This window comes from Pleurotus ostreatus, assembly GCF_014466165.1.
Source record: "Pleurotus ostreatus strain PC9 chromosome Unknown scaffold_9, whole genome shotgun sequence".
NCBI classification, from domain to species: domain Eukaryota; kingdom Fungi; phylum Basidiomycota; class Agaricomycetes; order Agaricales; family Pleurotaceae; genus Pleurotus; species Pleurotus ostreatus.
This window is the reverse complement of record NW_023503164.1, coordinates 288,537-309,074: the sequence shown is the minus strand read 5'-3', so window position 1 is coordinate 309,074 and position 20,538 is coordinate 288,537. Positions and strand designations below refer to the sequence as shown.

The window sequence follows — 20,538 nt, the reverse complement described above, 5'->3', positions numbered from 1 at the left end:
GTACCATAGTGCCTCGTATACGGAAGCATTGCAGTTTGGACTGTACGTGAACATCTCCTCGCTGGTCCTTGCCGATCGTTGGCCAATGTACGTAGCGTAACCCATAATAGACATCCTCCACATCCCTCCCTCAGCGAATTCAGTACCCTCGTCCTTATCCTCTTACATCCACTTACCTGCCATCCACCTATACTCCCTACCCATACTCCCGACTTCGTACCCTTTAAAAACGCTCCTATACATTGTCTATACCTATACGCACGTTTGCCACCGGCGTTTGATGCACAAGTATCGTTTCGTGTTTCGCCCATCTACCCCTCCGCCTCTCAAAATCCAGAGGCTGTGCTGCACCTCGCAGAAAACCCCCGTTTTTCGTTTTTTCGTTCCCGGCTCAAGTTTTGCGTTGAACGTTTTCGGCTTGTGAACTTTTTTCGTTTCTTTTTCGGTTTGCGCGTTTTCGTGTCTTGTGGCTTGGAGGGAGACAATGATGTCGCCTTGAAACTTTGCCTTTTCGAACTCGGGTACAACGTTGGGCTTGTCTCATCGCGTCTGGTCTGGTGACTCTGGTCTGGTGACTCTGGTCTGGTCTGATCCTCTCTTGTCGCTCGCCTCCTCCCCCTCTTTTCACCACTCGTCACGCACCTTCCAGGATCACTCGTCAACGCGCCACCTCCAGTTCCAACTTCCATCACGCTTGGTATGTCATTCGCATATCGTCCAATATTCTATATACACCGAACATCATCGATAATACACCTAATATATATCGCCCATGTCCGTTGTAATCATATGCATATGCACTACTCTACTCTATTAACTTTATTGACTATTGATGCGTAGCAGCCACAGGGCATATGCGCCGCCCCCTTCGTCACTAACATGTCCCCTCATCGATACTCAATACCCATTGACTTCCCTCGACCCTCAATCATCAATCATCAATCGTTGGCGTTACCCCAACTCGGAACCATCCCAACTCGGAAAAGATCCTCGACCCTCGACTTGATCAATAGGATAGGAAGGAGACGGTCGGGTCTAGGAAGCCAATGAGCGTCACGAGTTCTCCCTCCCCCCGTAATACTCCTCGACCCTCGACCCTAGATCCTCAGGTTACAAGATTACAAGGTTCGCGAACGCCACCACCACCTACCTGAGCAACATGAACGCTGTCAGCGTTGTTGCGTGTCAGGTGCAGCGTGCCGTGCCTGCCCCTTGCACTCGGTAGCTGACCCTACTGAGGGGGAGCGAGGGGGGTGGGCGGAGGGCGAGGGCGAGGAGAGGTGAGAGTAGAGGAAAGGAGACACTCAAGCTCGCAAGTCTCGAGCTCGAGCCTGTACATCGCGATGGACACCGACGGGGTTGACGCGGACGTTGAGGGTCGTTGGCGATTAGTGGGTGGTGAGTGACGTTCAGTGATCCGTCGCGTATTGAACAGATTCTGAAGTATTGATGGACAACTGACGTTCGGCAACAGATTCGACAGATTACGATTCATGTATTCATGTATTCAAGAGTTACATGTCCACGAATGTTCACGAATGAATCGAGGAACAATGACGGATTGCGCAATGCACCAAAGTTCAAACACAGTGACTGACAAGAGGGCATAGCCCCCGCCGCAGAGATTGTCGATTTTTCGATTTTTCAAGTAGCGGTTTTGTGGTTTGTGATTAGCCCCCGCTTTTGCGGTCCTGAACCTCCCTGAAATCCTGAATTTCGAGCTTTGGACAGCTCGAGCGTTTTGGGCGTTTTGGCATTTGGATACGGGGGTATGTAGGGGCGCAAAGGGGCTCTCCAGAGTAACTTGAAGGGTATGGAGGGTGTACATATAAAAGAGGACGGGCGATTGTTGGGATGCTTCGAATAAGCCGCCCCTTCTTCCTCGATACCCTCCGTCGATACGTCCGTCCTCCGGCCCCTACACCTTCGGACGTACGCAACCTCCACTCCATCTCCCCCTACACCCTTCCCTCCCCTCCTTCACTCTCCCTCTCCTTACCCCTCCCCCTCCTACACCCTCCTCAACGTAAACCGTCTCGCGCATGTCCACCGCCGGCATCCACGGCTTCCGCTGGGGCCTCGCGAGCCTCACCTTCGCGGGCTCCTTCCTCTCCGCGCTCGGCTCCGGGTGCATCCTCCTCTGCTACCTCGCGCTCCCCCTCAAGCGCCACTTCAGGCACGTCCTCATTTTGAATCTGGCGGTCGCGGGTGAGTGTGCTTTGCTTTGGGTTTGGGGTTTGGGGTTGGATGAGAATGGGGGAGAGGGTTGTTGTTGTTGGGCGGTGATTTGACGACGATGCTAATTGCGGTTTTTCGGGTATTATAGACTTTGCGAACTCGGTGAATAACGCGGCGTCGGGGGGACAGATTATCATGCATAGGAGGGATCTCGTGCCCGGCCCCGGGTGCGTGCTGAATGGCATGATCGGCCAGATCACTGTCCAGGTATGTCGTCGATCGATCTCTCCCCCCAACCCACTCACCCATCCCGCCCATCCCAGGCAACCGACTGCGCCATCCTCGCCATCGCGCTCGTCACCGTCTACACCATCACGCGCACCTCCTCCTCGCGCCTCATCCAGGGCGAGTGGGAGTGGCCGCTCATCCTGTCCGCCACCGCCGCCATCTGGGCGCTCCCCCTCCTCACCGGCTTCCTCGCCCTCGGCAAGCACTCGTACGCCCCCGTCTCGGGCAACTGGTGCTGGCTCACCGCCGACCCCGTCTACCTCCGCTACGTCCTCACGCACGGCTGGCGCTACCTCTTCATGGTCATCGAGGTCGCCGTGTACACGTACCTCCATTTTTACCTGAGGAGGCATTTCAGGAGGCTGGCGGTGCCGATCGTGTCGAACCCCCCGTCGTCACGTCGCAGGGCGAGCAGCACACGCGCAGCATACCGCTGACGCCGATCACGTTCAGCGAGTTCAAGCAGGACGTGCATATCTCGCAGTCGGGCGGGCACGGCGACGGCGACGACGGCGACTACTCGGCGAAGCGCGTGACGATCACGATCGACGACGATGCGCCGCCCGCCGCGCCCACGACCACGCTCTCGAAGGCGTCGATGCCCATGACGCACATCATGGCGCACCAGCGCACGCTCCCGCCCGCCGGCCCCAACACCCCCGGCGGCACGGACGGCGCAGGCAACTCGCGGCAGCGCGCGATCCAGCGCGTGCTGCTGCTGAATGCGTATCCGCTGCTGTATATCCTGCTGTGGATCCCCGGCCTCGCGCACCGCATCGTCGAGGCGACCGGGCACAAGTCGCAGGTCACGCAGATCATGCAGGCGTCGACCCAGTTTGTGGGCCTCGCGAATGCGCTGACGTACGGCTGGAACGAGCGCATCGCATCGCAGATTAAGGAGAAGTTCAGGCGGCGCGCGTGAGAGATGTCTTGGAGGCTTGGAGATGCATAATTTATTTTCGGATTTGGTGGTGTAAACTGGGTGTAATTGTCTCGTTGTATGGTATGCAGCTGTTAGTCTTCGTCTTAGTATATAGTTGTACGCGCACACTACATAGTAGGTTTCAAACCGCTTTGGAATAAAAAATTGGAAATTGGAACAATCAAGTATAATCGACATATCATATTGTGTTGGAGCACGAATGGATCACGTAGGGCAGACTTCGTGGGGGCACCTCCTTTCCACATCGTTGGGAGGGCCCTTCAGGTGGCGTCTTTAGCAGCCTTGCCTTAGAGTTCTGGGCGATGAAGATCAGCGAGGAATGGCTCCTGGAGTTCAGATTTCGCCTTTTCGTCCAGCACATGAGGCATCATCCAACTTCAGCCTCATGAAAGTTGTCTCCGGGTTCTTCCACGAGCTCATCCTGAGGTCCCGAAGAACAGTTGAAGAGATCGAGTGGCAACTGGCAGAACCACCATGAGCGCTTGAACGGACACTCTTCTTCGATCTTGCTATGTTTCAACACAAACTTTTGAGTCGACACTGGACAGCAAGAAATTCACCCACGCGGTGAGAATCTATCATCAGCCTCAGCCCCGATTCGTAGACATTGGGCACATTGGGCACTCACTGTTCGTAAATCCCGACAACGTTGAAACCGTGCCATTCGCGACAAGGCTGGTTTCTTGTTCATTGGCTGTCAATCAGTTTCTTGGGCGCCAGGCGATCCTACTCGGTTCACTATTCTCTTGAAGCAGGGCGGCTGGTCCCGCTCTAGAGATAGTGTTAGTAGTAACACAGGAGCCGCGCCGATTCCTTGCGGTGATGTTACATGAGACACATCGGCTCGTAGAGTGTTTGGTGTTCATCAACTCGAATAGCGCGACACTGTAGTCACGACACCGGTCGCAGACAGATTTTCGTAGACGCAGACAGACAAAAACTTCGCGATCGTGGCGCAGTCTGGGACCTCCCTTCGTTCAGGTGTGACCTTCAATCCGCGCTTTCGGATTATAAGAGCGGACTCAGATCGCACGATCAAAGAGCATTCCTAAAGGGTTAGAGCCTCACTATGGAGGTTGTCCTGGTACGAATGATTCTATGAGCATACTGAATTAAACGTTACAGGAGGTAATGGCAATCGGACATGTCGTGGCGACGGCTGTACTTGGTACCATGACATTGTTGCAAACGAGTCAATGCAGTACTCACAAACCAGATCCGCCTTGCACGTCGCACGAGATGTACAATATATCAATGGTGTTCTATTTGATGCAACGAACTTCAAAATGGTGATGATTATGCGGCCGTGAACCCAGCCTCCTTTAGTTTTTCTATTAGCTGGTCGACATTCTCCACCTTGGCACCGCCGACGCGCTTTGGGGGCTCTGAAACTTTGATGGTTTGGAGTCGGGGTGTCAAGTCGACTCCCAGTTGCTCGGGGGTTAGCTTTTCGATTGGCTTCTTCTTGGCCTTCATGATGTTGGGAAGCGACGCGTACCGAGGTTCTGAGCGGCTGAGTTCAGCTAAGGCCCAGCTGGCACATAATGATCATTCACGTACCGTTCAGACTTTTGAGTGACAGGATTTAAGGCGACGGGGGTCCATTTCTAAGCATGGTGAAAGGGTAGGTAGGATAAGAACTCACCGAAGGTCCGTCGTGATAATCACAGGTAGCCGGCAGCGGATTTCCTCTGAACCTCCGTCTATCTCTCTCAGCACCGTAGCCACCTTCTTCTCAACATCGATATCAACCTTGGAGGCGAAGGTAGCCTGTGACCAGCCTAGGAGACCCGCCAACATTTGACCGGTCTGACCAGCGTCATCGTCGATGGCCTGCTTGCCCAGTATAACGATGTCGATGCCACCTTCTTGCTTTGCGATGATCTGGCGCAGTGCCTTGGCTACTCCGAGCGGTTCTGGAGCAGGAGCCGAGTCGGGTGTTTCGATATGGATGGCAGAGTCGGCACCCATGGCAAGGCCGGTGCGAAGTGTCTCCGAGCACTTGGAGGGTCCAATACTCACCAGCTTGATGGATTCGATGGAGGATTTCAGCTTTTCGCGCAGGCGGACAGCTTCTTCGACGGCTACAACCATAGATGGGTCAGGCTCGGGCTGCGTTGTATGGGATAAAGCTAACCGATTTCATCGAATGGGTTCTGATGTATTGAAATTGTAAATATGTCAAGCGATTAGTCGAAAGGATTATGCGTACCATAGAGTGCTTCACATTGGTGTCGATACCCGTTTGCTGGGGATTGACACGAATTTTGACAGCATAGTCGACCGCGCTGAAATTACAAAATGATGGGGACACGCGGAGCAGTACGAGGACGAATATGCTCACCGTTTCACGGGCACGAGGATGTTGAGAAGGCGCGCTGGTGATGGTCGCATCGCTGTGGTCAATGGCAAGAACCGGGCCCGGAAGAGAACCGGTCAAGTTCAGATAGGGGGTACGTGACCCGACGTGACGACCTCCGTGTGACAGCGAGGCCCGAAGAACGATGAGTACATTGACTTGATTCTGATGTCCCCAAGTATCGGCCTTTACCCATGTCCGATTGAGCTTGAGTGAAGTGATGGACGAGTTCTGGACATTCCGACATTCCAACGATGCACCCACATGCTCACCACCATTGCCCATACATCAATCAACGGGATATCCCCAAGTCCGATGAGCATGCTTGCAGCCGAAGTAATCGTACATCACACTATACGTCAAGAAGGCATACTCACAGCCACCGATAGGGAGCACAAAGTGCCGGTCGAGTGCTATACAACATCCTGAAAGATCTGCGAGCTGTTTGTCCCAGTATGCCAACAATTGTGTCATAGCGTCCTATATAAGATATCCCGGGCTCGCTATCCTATGCACTTACCACAAACCACTTCCACAAGAGCCAGTACGTCCTCGCCCAAACTTTCAGGCTGGTTCTTACTGACCCAAAGCCTGCTACCACAGAAAAGCAACAAGCTACAATGTCAACCGAACAGGTCATAGCCGCCGATGCTGCAGGCATCGTTTGGAAAGAAATGAAGAGCGAGAATGGTGCAACCTTTGAAGTTGGCGTCAAGCTTAGCAGCGGAGCTATTGACGAGGGGGAACCCGACCGCCCACGCGATGGGCCCCCTATTGCTGTCGATTGGCCAGTCGGCGACGATACCTGGAAGGACGTCGATACTGGAGCAAAGGGCATTACGCGCTACAAACTCCACTCCAACTCGCCATCCATATGGAAATACAGGTTGGACTTTTCCAACGTTCGCACAGGGCAATTCGTCTTCTTCGACGAGAGCGGCGACGGATACAAGGTTTCGACGTATCAAATTGGTGATCACTATGTGCGCTACAATTCACCTCGCCCGACTATCAAATGGGTCCAGTAAACCCATATGCGTAATCACCGCGCCGTCCAAGCTCTTCTCTTACCGTACTCTGTATCATCTCCCGGTCGAGAGCTCGTATCATTTGTTTCTGTAGTCCTCGTCCTGTCACCACATTCGCTTTACCACTATAGCTTACAGTTCTCGGACACCGCTTTCACGCTACGCGACGTTAAGTCGGTTATTATTTTCGACCAAGGAGCATCGAAATCTACGAATCAGACCAAAATCAATAAGCCTAATATAGTTTACAGAGAACGTCGGCACTACGTCGATTCTAGAATGCGGGTGTACTTCCAAGATTGAACTTGATCTAGGCGCTGGGCATCGATATGAGCGGAGTCTGAATCTACATCGCGATGATAAAAAGAGCGTTCTCTGCCATCAACCTCATTCTTCCTTTCGCCCATCTCACCCCAAAGGAAAACATGTCGTTCAAGATTTTTGTTGGGTTAGTCTGCGCCTTGCAATGGTTTCCCCTTGTATCTCCTGCCATCGATGTGGGAGACTGCGACCGAAGCTAAATTCATGTTGATTTGATGTAGTGGTCTCAGTTGGAACACGACCGACGATACTCTGCGTCAAGTTAGTGTAACCCTCGGATCGCAGCTGCGCGCCGCTTTCCTTCTCTTGATCATGATGTTTTACCATACTACGTTTTTCAATTATAGGCCTTTGGAGAATTTGGCAATGTCCTTGATGTGCGCGATCTTATCTCTCTCTGTGTCTTCCATGAAAGACCGTTGTGTCCGTTTGCTAAGCTGAGTTTATGTGTGTGCGATGCACTATATAGTCCATTGTCATCAACGATCGCGAGACTGGTCGTTCGCGAGGCTTTGGCTTCGTGACCTATGGGACCAACGAAGAGGCCGAGGCTGCTATTGCCGGCTATGATCAACAAGAACTTGATGGAAGACGCATTAAGGTTAACATGGCTACCGAACGAACTGGTGGCGGAGGTGGACGTGGCGGAGGAGGCGGAGGCTATGGTATGTCTTCTGATGCTCCCTTTTGACGACTAGACGCTCAGTATGTTACTCGACTAGGTCGTGGTGGAGGTGGAGGTGGAGGCTACCGAAGTGGTGGTGGCGGTGGTGGTTACCAAGGTTTGTCCATTTGTTCTCAGATTCTTGCGCACGTCTCACTCGACTAGGTGGAGGAGGAGGCTATGGAGGAGGAGGAGGAGGAGGCGGTGAGCGTTGGTAATCTATTCTCAAAACAATGCTTCGCTGTGAGTTGATTTGAACCGTCGTGCACTACGACCATGATGCTTATCGGTTCTCCTTGTTGTAGCCTGATTGTCTTGTCGTCTGCTCGCTCGATGTTCTCCGTGTATTCATTCGCATTCCCTCATTTGCTTAGTTCCATTACGCAAAGTTACTCGTAGGCTTGTACTTGATATTCCATCCAATGTATGCATGTGATCCGATATACTCCAAAATACGCACAAATAACATGGGCTTCATATATAAGCAAGCTGCCGTCGTTGCTCAGTTTTTTCTGGCAATCTCGCCCACTCGCCATGTCGTCTGCCCAATTTCTCGATGCTGCCTCTGCCCTCGACGTCCTTAAATCCTATCAGTCCCGCGATGGTCTCAGCGTCACTGATCTCATGGACTCCCCCATCCATGGCGGTCTGACCTACAATGACTTCCTGCTTCTTCCCGGAAAAATCGACTTCCCCGCCTCTGAGGTCGTGACGGAGAGTCGCATCACGAAAAAGCTCACTTTGAAGACTCCCTTCATGAGTAGCCCCATGGACACCGTGACCGAGAGTGAGATGGCGATTGCTATGGCGGTACATTCTATATCACTCACCAATCACCTCTCCTCATCGTCCCTCCTTGCAGCTCTTAGGCGGAATTGGTGTCATCCATCACAATCAGTCCCCAGAGTCGCAGGCAGCTATGGTCCGAGCCGTAAAGCGTCACGAAAACGGCTTTATCACCGATCCGGTCGTGCTGGCCCCGGAGCATACGGTCGAAGATGTATTGGATATCAAGAGGAGGTTAGGTTTCTGCGGTATCCCCATCACAGGTGAGTGGGCATCGTTCGTTCGCTGTTATTACGCACACGATGAGCCTTTATTTCCATAACCTTCGTTCTTCCGAGTTTATAACGCGATCCTTCGTGTGATATGCGGAGATACACATTTGGATTCTGACTAGCCTGCTATCGTTGTGGTCCATCATCTTTGACTGACACTACTACCACTTAGACACTGGCGCACTCGGTGGCAAACTACTTGGTATCGTCACGTCCCGCGATGTCCAATTCCAAGACTCTTCGACCCTCCTCTCTACGATTATGTCCACGACCTTAGTCACTGCCCCTCAAGGCATCACCCTCTCACAAGCAAATGACATCCTGCGTGACTCTAAAAAGGGAAAACTCCCCATCGTTGATCCCTCCGGTCATCTCGTATCTCTGCTCGCTCGATCTGATCTATTGAAGAATCAGGAGTATCCGCTCGCGAGCAAGGATGAGAAAACGAAGCAGTTGATCGCGGCTGCTGCGGTCGGTACAAGGGAAAGCGACAAGGAGAGATTGAGGCTATTGGTGGATGCGGGTTTGGACGTTGTCATCTTGGATTCGTCGCAGGGGAACTCAGTTTACCAGATCGAGATGATCAAATGGATTAAATCCACTTTCCCCTCGTTGGAAGTCATCGCAGGCAACGTTGTCACGCGTGAACAAGCCGCTTCCCTCATCGCTGCAGGCGCCGACGGTCTTCGCGTGGGCATGGGCTCAGGATCCATTTGCATCACTCAAGAAGTCATGGCCGTAGGCAGGCCGCAAGCAACAGCAGTCTACAAGGTGGCCGAGTTTGCGAAGAAGTTTGGAGTGCCTGTCGTCGCCGATGGAGGGATAGGCAATGTTGGGCACGTGGTCAAGGCATTGGCTATGGGTGCGGGGGGTGTCATGATGGGAGGCTTGCTGGCCGGGACTGAAGAGGCTCCCGGGGAGTACTTCTGGCAAGGAGGCAAGCGTGTTAAAGCCTATCGCGGGATGGGCAGCTTGGAAGCTATGGAGGGTGGGGGCAACTCCAATTCCGCGAACAGCAAGGCAGCCTCAAGTAAGGGCGGAAGCGGTGGAAGCGGCGTCAAGGTCAACTCTACAAAGATGGGCGGAATCGGCGGGACACCCAAAAACCCCACCATCATCGAAAACGCCGCGACATCTCGATACTTTTCAGAATCTTCGTCCATCAAGGTCGCGCAAGGTGTATCTGGCGATGTTCAAGACAAGGGAAGTGTCTTCTCCTTCATCAAATACCTCCATGTTGGCGTGCAGCATGGTATGCAGGATTTGGGAGTGAAGAACCTGAACGAGCTGACTGAGGGCGTTGAGGGCGGGCGGGTCAGGTTTGAGATCAGGAGCGGTAGCGCTCAGGTCGAGGGAGGCGTTCACGGGTTGAATTCGTAAGTGCTAATCAGTTTGTTGGAGACCTGCTAATGGACTGTTAACACTCATAGCTATACGAAGCGGCTTTTCGCATAACAAGGATGACCCGAGGACTTGTCGCGATTTTTTTGTGTTACTTAATGTAGAGACGGATGATGTCTTAACCGCTTACTTGCGTCGATACCAAGGGCGAGAAGCACATACATATTCAGGAAATAGATATACATTTGTCATGCACCGAGCTGGTACTGGAAAGCTGAGGTCTGCCACCAGGACCTTTTTTCATTGAAGCGGACGGACACAGGAAAGAGCTTCCAAAGTACCGGTTGGCGCGTAGTCGTTCCATCTTGCAAGTCCACATTATTGAAAGCTAAACCCTCCTGCGTAAGGGTCTTCTTGTACGAGGTCAATGCCGTATCGAGTTCGAGGAGAGATTGGCGTATGGTCGTAGGAATGAGAGGGCTGTCCCGGAGGTACAGTTGATAGTGTGGTAAGCTGGCTTCGTGATGTTCAGTACTACCTCGTGGTGGGTGTTTGTTCCCCTCAGCGGGCTTGGAGTCACCATAGCCATGTTGTTTGTCAATCATGGCGATGTTGCTGGGCACTGTCTCGGGCCCTGTGACAGCCTTGTTCTTGGATTGATCGCCGATGATTCCGATGTTACTTTGAGTGACACCCTTCAAAAGAGCAAGAGCACTATAATATGGACATATACCGTTTGATTGGGTTTCCAGACAACGGCGCAGCCTTGCAGAAGCACGGAGATCATTCCGTCCAGTGTAAAAATATCGATATCATCGGACATGGTGAAGCAGGTGAAGTCGACGACCGCACGCTCGATGAACTCTTCTAGTGGCTTGCCCGTTGAAAGGTTCTCCGGCCTGGTGTGCCTAATGGCCTCTTGGGCGATCGGGGGAAGAAGATGCTTCAGAGCGACAGGTTCGTAACCAGGGAGAACATCGTCTTTCGTGCAGATCAGGGAGGGGCCTGTTAGTAACGTTCAACGTATGCATGCATGCGAGCGAGCGAGTATATAGGCAACTCCGGAGAGGAGCTCTCCCCTATCCCAACGGGAGATCTGCTTGTCGGCAACCGCTTTATTGAACTATGACACCAAGCCAGGATGGTAGTATCTTCTTGGTGAAGGTGCCAACAACCATGGCATCGGGAGAGGTGTCATGGGCAGCTAGGTCTAAGTTTTGAATGTCCTCCGTCATATCCTGGCGACGGCGGCGGCGACGACGACGACGACGAAAGGCTCAGGCGGGTAACCCGTTTTGACATTGGTGCGGGTTTCAACGACAAAGAACCTGGGCGAGCCACCTGAACGACCATTAGGATGCTAGGGACGGAAGGAAAGGAGTAGATAATGTACATAGGTCGTCCGAGATGACAGGCAACCTCAGCCGTGCGGATCTGCGAGAGGTGGTGTGCAGGAAAGTCGTTGTGTGGGAGGGGGGATAAAATTTGCATGTGTAGGGGCGAGTGTCTTCAGGGATGGTTGAGCTGAGAGAAGAATTGCCGCGACATGTTGATCTTTTGAAGCAAGGCTGGTGAATAGGCTTGTCATAGTTAGTAAGGTGTCATACCTAAGCTCGTACGCTTCGTCAAAGTACACAACAATAGGGCCTTTGGCGAACTCGGGCAACATGTGGAGGTTACGTGCAGAAGATTCTTTTGTTGCATCAGGTTTAGGTCGTCTTGACAAATTTAAAACCTACTTACCTAGTATGACCTCTGTATTTCGTTTTGAATGGACTTCTCAGCCTGCTCAAGAACCTCGGCATAAACGTCTCGTCGGTTGCGGCCTCTGTTAAGCGGTAGATATTGGTACCAGTGACTAGCAGCAAGTTTGGGGGACACTTGAGCAAATCTTCCACTGATGAACGCTTGGTGAAACAGTGCAGCGAGAAATGCATCGCATACAGAGCCAGATGCTGATGACCCATCGTTGCTTCTTGAAGAAGTTTCGAGCCTCGGGGAGGCGGTTCAGCATAAGATCTAAGGGGAGTGCTCAATGCATCAAGGATGGTAATATTTGAGGGAATGTACTAACCCCTGTAGTCTTCCATGAAACCGCTGGTCAGGAGAAGGATCTGGTCGCCGTCCGGGACCCAAGAGTCTTATTGCCACTGAGGCAGCCATGGTGAATTGTTCAGATTTGTGCAAGTCCGAATATCGAGCCTCCAACATGAGCAAGGCTTCCAAAGCTAGTGCTTGGATCGTTACCTTGAGCTTGGAATCGTTTACTCTTGTGCCAATATCTTCAATAGGGGCTCATCGCCTGTGAGAATTTATATCTAAATCGGGATACAGGCAAAATTTAACGTCGCCTGGTGAATGGACGCGCTGCTCACGACGATATATATCCTATCCAAAATGGCCGAATATGACCTCTCGAAGACGATAATACCTTACCTTGATCGCCATCTGACGTTCCCCATTCTTGCACATCTTGCTGAAACGGAATTGTTCCCCGAAAGCGAAGTCCAGATTGCACAATTCGAGTTGGCGAAAGGAACCAACATGTTCACCTATGCTGCGAGTCTGTTCGCCCAAATACACCCAGATGAGGAGGTGCCGGCAGGTGAGCAAACCTTTGCATCCGTGGATATTCATAATGAAACTTTAGACAGAGTTCGATGAGAAACGAGAAAATGCGGTCTCAGTAAATGAACGGCTGCAGCAAGAGGCTCAGGCTGTCCTTAACGTTATCGAAAACCCTGAAGTTGCGCAAGCGCTGCGCCAAGATAAGAACCAAAATCTACAGTACTTGAAAGATAATTTCGGGGTGCGTTTCTCAGGTCTGATTCACGTTGATTTCGCTAAGGGAGACGACCTACAGCTCACGCTTGATCAAATTCGTGCTCTGTATACTTTCGGGCAATATCAGTTCTCATACGGAAATTATAGCGGTGCTGCCGATTACCTCTACCACTTCCGTGTCTTGTCCACCGACAACGATCTGAACACCTCTGCTCATTGGGGAAAACTTGCATCGGATATCCTCACCGGGAAGTGGGATGTCGCCCTCGAGGAGCTCAACTCCCTTCGGGACGTCGTGGATTCACGCCAAGCCCCTCCTTTACTCCCGAACTCTTCTTCCACCAATGCCTCCGAGCCAGCTCTCACCCAACTACACTCTCGTTCATGGCTACTCCACTGGTCGCTCTTTGTCTACTTTAACCACGAGCAAGGTCGAACCCTTCTCCTCGAGACATTTCTCTCCCCCACCTACCTAAATACCATCCAAACCGCTTGTCCTTGGATCCTGAGGTATCTCGCTACTGCAGCTATCCTATCACGGAAGACTGCCGCTGCCAGTTCCGCCTCCAATCCTGCCTCTTCTCGCGTCCGAAACGCCATCCGCGAAGTCGTGCGCGTCATACAGATGGAAGAATATCAGTTCCAAGACCCCGTCACCTCCTTCCTCAAGGAACTGTATGTTGAATTTGACTTCGAGGCAGCCCAGCGCCATCTTGGCCTCGCGGAGAAGGTTGTTGGAAACGATTTCTTCCTGCAGGAGTTCAAAGACGACTTTATGGATAATGCTCGTTATCTGATTAGCGAGGCATACTGCCGGATACATCAACGCATCGACATTGGGTAAGTCGCGCCTTCCCCCCAACAAATATTCCTCACACAGCCGAGTTAGGGATCTCTCCGACCGCCTGAATTTGTCCCGCGACGAAGGCGAAAAGTGGATTGTCAATCTCATTCGCGAGACGCGCATGGGTCAGGACGCAAAAATTGACCTCGAAAAGGTCCGTTTTCGCCCTTTCTTTTCTTCGTTCCTAATCCCCTTCCCTCAGAACGTAATCGAGATCAACAGGCCTCCACAGCCAATCTACCAGTCTGTGATCGAGAAGACACGGGGGCTATCAATTCGTACTCAAGCCCTTGGTGCCGCGTTGTCACGAGCTGGCGTCCCTACTTCACAGAATCCCGAAGGTCAACCGACGACTATAGCAGTGAATTGATACATAATATATGGTTGTTAGCACGAGCTGTAATCTCAGTTTGCCTTTGGACAAACTACCATTCGCCATGTAACCTGAACTTGCGATAGTCTGTGTGAGTGGGTTATATTAAAAGTGGAGGTAAGGTGAGACCAACGGATGATATTCAGATAAGGTAGACGACATACACTTTCGACAAACATCACATGACTCAGCGTGACAAGCGCTGAATCGGGAAGACATTCAATTTATATGCACAAAGAAACCTGTAAAATAATAAGTAGGACATGTACAGATAATTCACCATTACAAAGTGAAAATACATTGGAGATGGAGATTTTGTACTCGTCAAAATTTTAAGGAGAGTTGTACTCAAAGAGGAGATATCAAAATGACATCTTACCAGTGTGTCATTAAGCACACTCGATCCGATCATCACAACAACATCACAAACTCGTTTCCCATGCCAAAGAGGAGAGAATATCTTCTCCAGCGTGGCTGGAACCTTCTTGGGGGTCTTAAGTCCATTATACAAAAGGTTTCACCAAAGAAAAAGAAAAAGAACAAGAGTTTGAAAGAACAGAGCAAGGAAAATGTCTGTATGGGTGTGTTTTTTTTTTTTTTTTTTTTTAGTCTCAGTTTTACCTCCATTGTGGCGAAGCCATATGTGGGAGGGCGCCTGTACCGTAAGTATGTAAATGTAAACTAGTTCAGCCATTGACTGTTCCTGCACAGCGGCCTGGTGCCACTGAGTGGCAGCCTGGCGGTGAGCACCACGAGTAGTCGGTGGCCCATGGGGCACACCATTTAGTAAGTAGACTATAACGAGTTAGAGTAAGATAATCAGAAAGAGAAAGTGGAAGAGCAGAATCCTGAGCCCGAGTCATCGCCTCCTTCCTGCACCCTCAACTCTCCTGCCTTCCATCCTGCCTGAGCCCCCCATCTTCTTCCCCTGTCCCATCCCTCCGGTTCCACCATATCCGGCCTGTTTCCTCCACAAATCTAATAACAGCTTTAAAGTGCTTGATGTTGGCTAGTAAGCGGTCTGCGTGGGTGGCTACTCTGCCCAGCTTCACTCGCAGCTTCTCCCTGGCTACTCGGTGTGTCATGCATTGCGTCAGATAATGTGTTGTTGTCTCGTCGTATAGGCCACATCTCTGGCATATGGGTGAGACTGCCCTCTTGATTCGGTACAGGTATCAAGCGAGGGGGATGTGGCCGGTTATTAGCTGCGTGATAATGCTGGTGTGTTTCCTCGACATGGATGCCAACACCTCCCACAAGCACCGTGATGGTGCCTCCAAGCCGAGTCTGGCCATCCTCGTATGTATATCTGTGAGAAGTTCGCCACCCCTTCTGTGCCCTCTTTCGTAACTTCACATCGAAGGCCTGTAACAGGGCAGACTTGCTCTTCCTCACTGTGCCCTCTGCCCGCAGCACTCTGGGTAGTTTCGTCCTGTTGATTCCCTGTCCCTTGGCTGCCTGCTTTGCTTCCTCATCTGCCCACTCATTTCCCTCCACCCCTGCATGTCCTGGGATCCATCGAACTGTGAGCTGCAACCCGGTGTGCTTCTTCTTGGTCTTTACAAAGACTTCATGGAAGTAGTCGAGGAGGTAGTGTCCAGGTCCTGGGCGTCGAGAGCTGAGCACGCAGATGGATGCCTGATTATCCACGTAGATAGTTGCCTTTTCAACGTAAACCTGCCGCAGAATCAGTTCCATTCCCATGGCTAAAGCAGCGCACTCCCCGTTGTACACCGTGCATTCCAACCATAATCTTGCTGCCTCTTGCCGCTGCCCATTTGACATCATCGCTGCCGTTGCCCCAATTCCCCTTTCATACCCTGAGCCGTCTGTGTACACCTTCACTCTGTTGCTATCCCGATGTTCCTCTTCCATAGCCTTCTCTCTATCCTCGGTAATGCACCACTTGACCCTCAATTTCCACTTGGCATCCCATCGTGTGGCCTGAATTTTTTCAATGTTCTTCGGCGAGATTCTGAAGTCGTGGAGAAGTGCGTGGATCGGGGTGCGGTGTCGCTGGACATCCCTGACTACTGCTCTCTGGATATGTTTGAAGAGCGGATGAGTCGGTGGGAGCACTGCAAGTCGGAGTGCTGCTTTGAATCAGAACCTCTCAACCATTAAGTGAAAAGGCAGGTATCCCGTGATGACTTTCAGAACGTCGCTGGCCGTGGATTGCATCCCACCAGTAACCATTAGCATTGCTTGCCGCTGTGTGGCAGCCAGCTTGCCTACGGTGGCCCGCTGTGTCCTCATGCCCTTGAAGTGTTGCTGCTCTGTCGGGGCCCTCCGTGGTGGTGTGAGGTATATTTCAGCCCCATACATGATCCTTGGTAGGGCGATGGCTTTGTACAGCTGCCCGGCGTATTTCGCAGTTATGCCTTGTGATGGCCGTGCAAGCCGGGTGAATCTTGATATCCAATCCCGTGCTTTGGCAAGGGTGGCTGCTCCCTGTCTATTCCACTGTAGTTCCCTGTCAAATAGAATGCCGAGGAATCACACCTGTTCCGCTGATCTGATGGTGTACTCCTCCAGTGTCAAGTTCCATCGTGGCATTGGCACTCGCCGATTGAGTAAGAAGGTGTGGCGGACTCACTTCCGTGACATGTTCAGAAGTTGGAACTTGTCCACTCCGAACTCACAGTTATGTCTTCTTGCCCACTCAAAGATGCCATCCTCGCCCATCATGATCTCCCTGAGTCATTCGTGCGTATCTTGAAAGGTTGCTCCTGTTACCACTATGGCGGCATCATCGATGAAGAGAAGTCCCAGCTCTGACTTCGTGCCCTTGACCAATCTGAGGATGCTAGTGTTGTACAGTATGTATAGGATGACTGAGAGTGGGTCTTCCTGGTCAAGACCGTTGATGACTGGAAAGGGTGCGGACCTGAAGTCGTCAAAAGTTAGTATGGTAGCGCGTCCCTCTAGCCGGTGCAGGACCCATTCGACATATTCATTTGGGATGCCGGCCTCGCGCATGTTGTGCAGTAATCGGTCTATCGCAATGCTGGGAAAGGCACCTTTTACGTCGAGAAATAGAGCCAACACAACTTCATTCCTGCACCATGTGTCCATTACCGTTTCCATAAGTAGGTGTACTGAATCCATTGTTGACCTTCCCAGTCTTCCCCCAAAATGGTTCAGAGGGAGGATGTGATGTCTCTCGATGCAAGAGACGAGTTCATCTGCAATGCAAGAATTCAGTAACCTGGCTATTCCGTGAGATAAAGTTACCGGTCTCCATGCTTCTGGGATGGTGTAGTCGGGTTTCCCTGGCTTTTGAATGATGACCGACTCTGTCTCTGCCCACGCTTCTGGGTAGAACTCGAGGTTAAATGTGGCCCTGAACAAGGGGCCGAGGTATGGTATAAGTACGTCCGCACAATGGGTGAAGACACTGTTGGGAGGGGTTCCTGGTTTCGTTGCCTTATAAGGTGATAAACGCTGAATGGTGGCTGCAATTTGGTCGTCTGCAATGTTCCTGAAGTTCCATTTGTGCGGTGGATACTCCGCATCTGGTGGTACTGAGGACATTAACGGCGGTGGTGGATAGAATAGTTTGTAGAAGGTGTCAGCCTTGTCCCTATTTGCTGTCAGTCGTAGCTCCCTACCTCCTACCTCGACTCTTAACGCTGGCATGTGTATCGCTCCACCATCAGTTCCTGGTCCTGAGACAAATCTCCCAGTGACAAATACTATGTTGTTGTCCACACCTTCGAGGAGCTCTCGCCAGTGCTCCCGTTTGGCGCTCTTGATGGTATCCGCTAGGTGATTCCTCGCTTTCCGGAACTCTTTGTGTACAGGATGGTTCGGTTGGTGTCGCTTCTTGTACGAAGTGCGTGAGAGCTTGCCTACTGCCTTCCTTTCTGCAGCTAGGTCCGCATTCCACCATCGTTTGCAGAAGGGGCTCAGTTTTGAGACTGGGACAATCTCATTGTTGTCAATTACTGCTTGAATTGTGTTCTCCAGCTCGGCCCTTCGTCGCTCGAACTCGTCAATGGATTGGAGCACCTGACGATTTACCACATCTTCGGTTGGACCTCAGGTGGAACCAGGTGGGTGGGTGGCATTCACCTGGTGTTCACCTGGACTCACCTGGCATTCAAGTGGCAAAAAGGTGGATTTTGGTTTGGCTGTAATGGCCCAGAAATGCCACTTTTTTACCACTTTTGGCCACTTTTTACCAGGTGGACACCAGGTGAGCCATACTGGATGAGTGGTATCCATGTGATGTTCATGTGGTATTCACTTGAATTTCCACCTGAACACCACATGAATGCCACCCATATACCAGGTAGACAAAGTGCTAGTATTGTGGTGGGGTTCATCTGGCATTCATGTGGACATCACATGGCAATGTCATGGCCAATATGTTATTTTGTAGTGCTGTTATGATTTTATCTTATTTTATTGTATTTTCTATGATTTTCTATGAATTTTTAGCAATTTATTTGAGTTTCATTGGCATTTTCTGGTGTAATTTCCGCTTTGGGACAGCCAGAAATGGATTAGCAACAGTTATCTAAAGATAAGTCATTTCCCTGAGATGGGCGCTTATTTGGCGCTTATTCACGATTATTAATATTCTTTTTCTTTTTCTTTTCGTGAATGGGCGCCTATTTTCGGCAATCAGCGCGACACCACGCGCTGTCACACTCAGTGGGGTTTTCACTAAATGCTTTGGATGTAGTTGGATCAGTCAAGATAGATCAAACAGTCACCCAAGTTGTGCAGGCTGAGAGGTGTGTTATTGATAATAATGGCTTTGGAAAACTATACTACTGAGTAGTACAGATAGGGGAAATAGGAGTGGAAAGGGGTAGAAGGGACGGAAGGAAAGAAAGAAGTGTAGGGTAAAACACTTCACAACACGTTAGTACGAACTACTCAACAAGTGAATAATACGTAGATAAACACAAACAAATAGTAAACTGACTAAGACAAGTAGCACTGAGACGGTGGAATATTCCTGACTGAGTATACTAGCAATGCTCCAATAATACAAAACTGCGATACGACAATTCAACTGAAATATGAAGCTCTAGATCAGACGTTTCTGCTAGATCACTTCCGATATTATTACTAAACACCTATAGAATTGTTCTATAGTCTAATGCTTAGCCAGCAATGGTCTATACGAAATCAATACGACTGGGGAGCAATCACTAAAGTATAAAGATGTTATGGTCCGGTCTGTTCCGAACACTATCTTTTTCGATATCTTATCTAAACGCGCAGGACGCGCCTATTACTAATTCACATTACGGTACCTTAGTAAGATCCTCACGCACAACACATGTCCGCAGTACATTACCAAGCACCTCATGGAATCGGTGCGCGTTCCATGGAAAGACGGCTGTAGTAGGCATGTAGTAGTACATGAGGGTTACGCATGTATTTTAGTATTTAAACACCAATAACAAGCCCTAGAACGCTAGCTCGTTCTCTTGGGATTTCCACTAGTAATAGTGAGAACTAAGTCAACTAAGCTACTTCGTCTATTCCTTTTGTTTTAGTATTCTTGTAGGAGCCACGTTAGTCTTTGACTAGTGTCGCCCTAACAGAAGAACGAGCTACCCCTTCAACGTCCCTCCTACGCTCTACATTCTCATCCATCCTACTCTGCAGCGTCTAACTGCGAAGACCGACCTCTCGACCTCAAGACAGGATACGTTTCTCTTCCTCATTTTATCTACTGCCTTACTTCTTTCCAATCTCCGCCGATAAGCCCGTTAGGCTTTGATTGTTTGTTTCATACCCCTATAGCTTCCCACCCAATTCGAACCGCAGATTCAATACTCCAGCAGGGTAACGTTTAGACGACCCCCCGAGTGAATCTAAAGGCGCCGACTGATCACTAATCCTCGGAGAGGGGTCAGCGCGCGAGGTGCTGAGTAAGAAAGAAGGCTCTACCTCGTCGGTTCAGCAAGACGGTGTGAAGCTTCGCATTTAGCCCAGCCGAAGAATTCCTTCCTCATTTACGTTGTCCGCTCAGGTGCCGGCGCGCACTAGTTTGAAGTTCAACGTCAATTGACAGGGTACCCCACCAACAACTCCACCATGTCCCACTCCAGCGGATCGAGCTTCGATAACATCGGAGATCAGACCATGCCGGGCCCGTCAGACCAACCCGCACCACCTCCACAACCATCGACACAAGAAATGATGATGATGATGATGGACCGGCTGGCTCAGATGGAAGCCCGATACGAACAACTAGCCCAATACGTACGAACTCGACCGCCACCAACAACCCCAGCACCAGCTCCCGTTCCCGCTCCCGCACCGATCCCCCAACCTGCCGAACCCGCACGACCAGTAGGCCCTAAACTGGCCAAACCCGAAATATTCGACGGC

The 20,538-nt window shown here is 51.0% G+C and overlaps 7 protein-coding genes across 7 annotated transcripts; 5 read left to right on the top strand and 2 right to left on the bottom strand.

Moving 5' to 3' along the window:
• Nucleotides 1-2,042: 2,042 nt before the first annotated feature.
• PC9H_011312 (uncharacterized protein) lies at nucleotides 2,043-3,388 on the top strand (the record flags this gene model as incomplete). The annotated part of the gene is made up of 4 exons (XM_036780797.1): nucleotides 2,043-2,208; nucleotides 2,327-2,445; nucleotides 2,502-2,777; nucleotides 2,825-3,388. 4 exons carry the CDS (start codon nucleotides 2,043-2,045, stop codon nucleotides 3,386-3,388), a joined length of 1,125 nt encoding a protein of 374 aa, XP_036626652.1.
• Nucleotides 3,389-4,705: 1,317 nt separating this feature from the next.
• Nucleotides 4,706-5,803, bottom strand: PC9H_011311 (uncharacterized protein; the record flags this gene model as incomplete). Its single annotated transcript, XM_036780796.1, has 5 exons — nucleotides 4,706-4,943; nucleotides 5,055-5,493; nucleotides 5,547-5,565; nucleotides 5,622-5,697; nucleotides 5,754-5,803. 5 exons carry the CDS (start codon nucleotides 5,801-5,803, stop codon nucleotides 4,706-4,708), a joined length of 822 nt encoding a protein of 273 aa, XP_036626651.1.
• Nucleotides 5,804-6,388: 585 nt separating this feature from the next.
• On the top strand, nucleotides 6,389-7,099 carry PC9H_011310 (uncharacterized protein; the record flags this gene model as incomplete). The annotated part of the gene is made up of 2 exons (XM_036780795.1): nucleotides 6,389-6,751; nucleotides 6,935-7,099. The coding sequence occupies 2 exons, from the start codon at nucleotides 6,389-6,391 to the stop codon at nucleotides 7,097-7,099; spliced, it is 528 nt and encodes a 175-aa protein (XP_036626650.1).
• A 53-nt stretch (nucleotides 7,100-7,152) lies between these two features.
• On the top strand, nucleotides 7,153-7,999 carry PC9H_011309 (uncharacterized protein; the record flags this gene model as incomplete). Its single annotated transcript, XM_036780794.1, has 6 exons — nucleotides 7,153-7,244; nucleotides 7,339-7,378; nucleotides 7,465-7,494; nucleotides 7,587-7,782; nucleotides 7,840-7,899; nucleotides 7,947-7,999. 6 exons carry the CDS (start codon nucleotides 7,153-7,155, stop codon nucleotides 7,997-7,999), a joined length of 471 nt encoding a protein of 156 aa, XP_036626649.1.
• A 208-nt stretch (nucleotides 8,000-8,207) lies between these two features.
• IMD1 (inosine-5'-monophosphate dehydrogenase) lies at nucleotides 8,208-10,294 on the top strand (the record flags this gene model as incomplete). Its single annotated transcript, XM_036780793.1, has 4 exons — nucleotides 8,208-8,591; nucleotides 8,644-8,830; nucleotides 9,012-10,215; nucleotides 10,270-10,294. 4 exons carry the CDS (start codon nucleotides 8,208-8,210, stop codon nucleotides 10,292-10,294), a joined length of 1,800 nt encoding a protein of 599 aa, XP_036626648.1.
• A 134-nt stretch (nucleotides 10,295-10,428) lies between these two features.
• Nucleotides 10,429-11,415, bottom strand: PC9H_011307 (uncharacterized protein; the record flags this gene model as incomplete). Its single annotated transcript, XM_036780792.1, has 3 exons — nucleotides 10,429-10,875; nucleotides 10,935-11,185; nucleotides 11,313-11,415. The coding sequence occupies 3 exons, from the start codon at nucleotides 11,413-11,415 to the stop codon at nucleotides 10,429-10,431; spliced, it is 801 nt and encodes a 266-aa protein (XP_036626647.1).
• A 1,162-nt stretch (nucleotides 11,416-12,577) lies between these two features.
• On the top strand, nucleotides 12,578-14,178 carry INT6 (eukaryotic translation initiation factor 3 subunit E; the record flags this gene model as incomplete). The annotated part of the gene is made up of 5 exons (XM_036780791.1): nucleotides 12,578-12,785; nucleotides 12,835-12,989; nucleotides 13,044-13,804; nucleotides 13,854-13,962; nucleotides 14,011-14,178. The coding sequence occupies 5 exons, from the start codon at nucleotides 12,578-12,580 to the stop codon at nucleotides 14,176-14,178; spliced, it is 1,401 nt and encodes a 466-aa protein (XP_036626646.1).
• Between the last annotated feature and the right edge of the window lie 6,360 nt (nucleotides 14,179-20,538).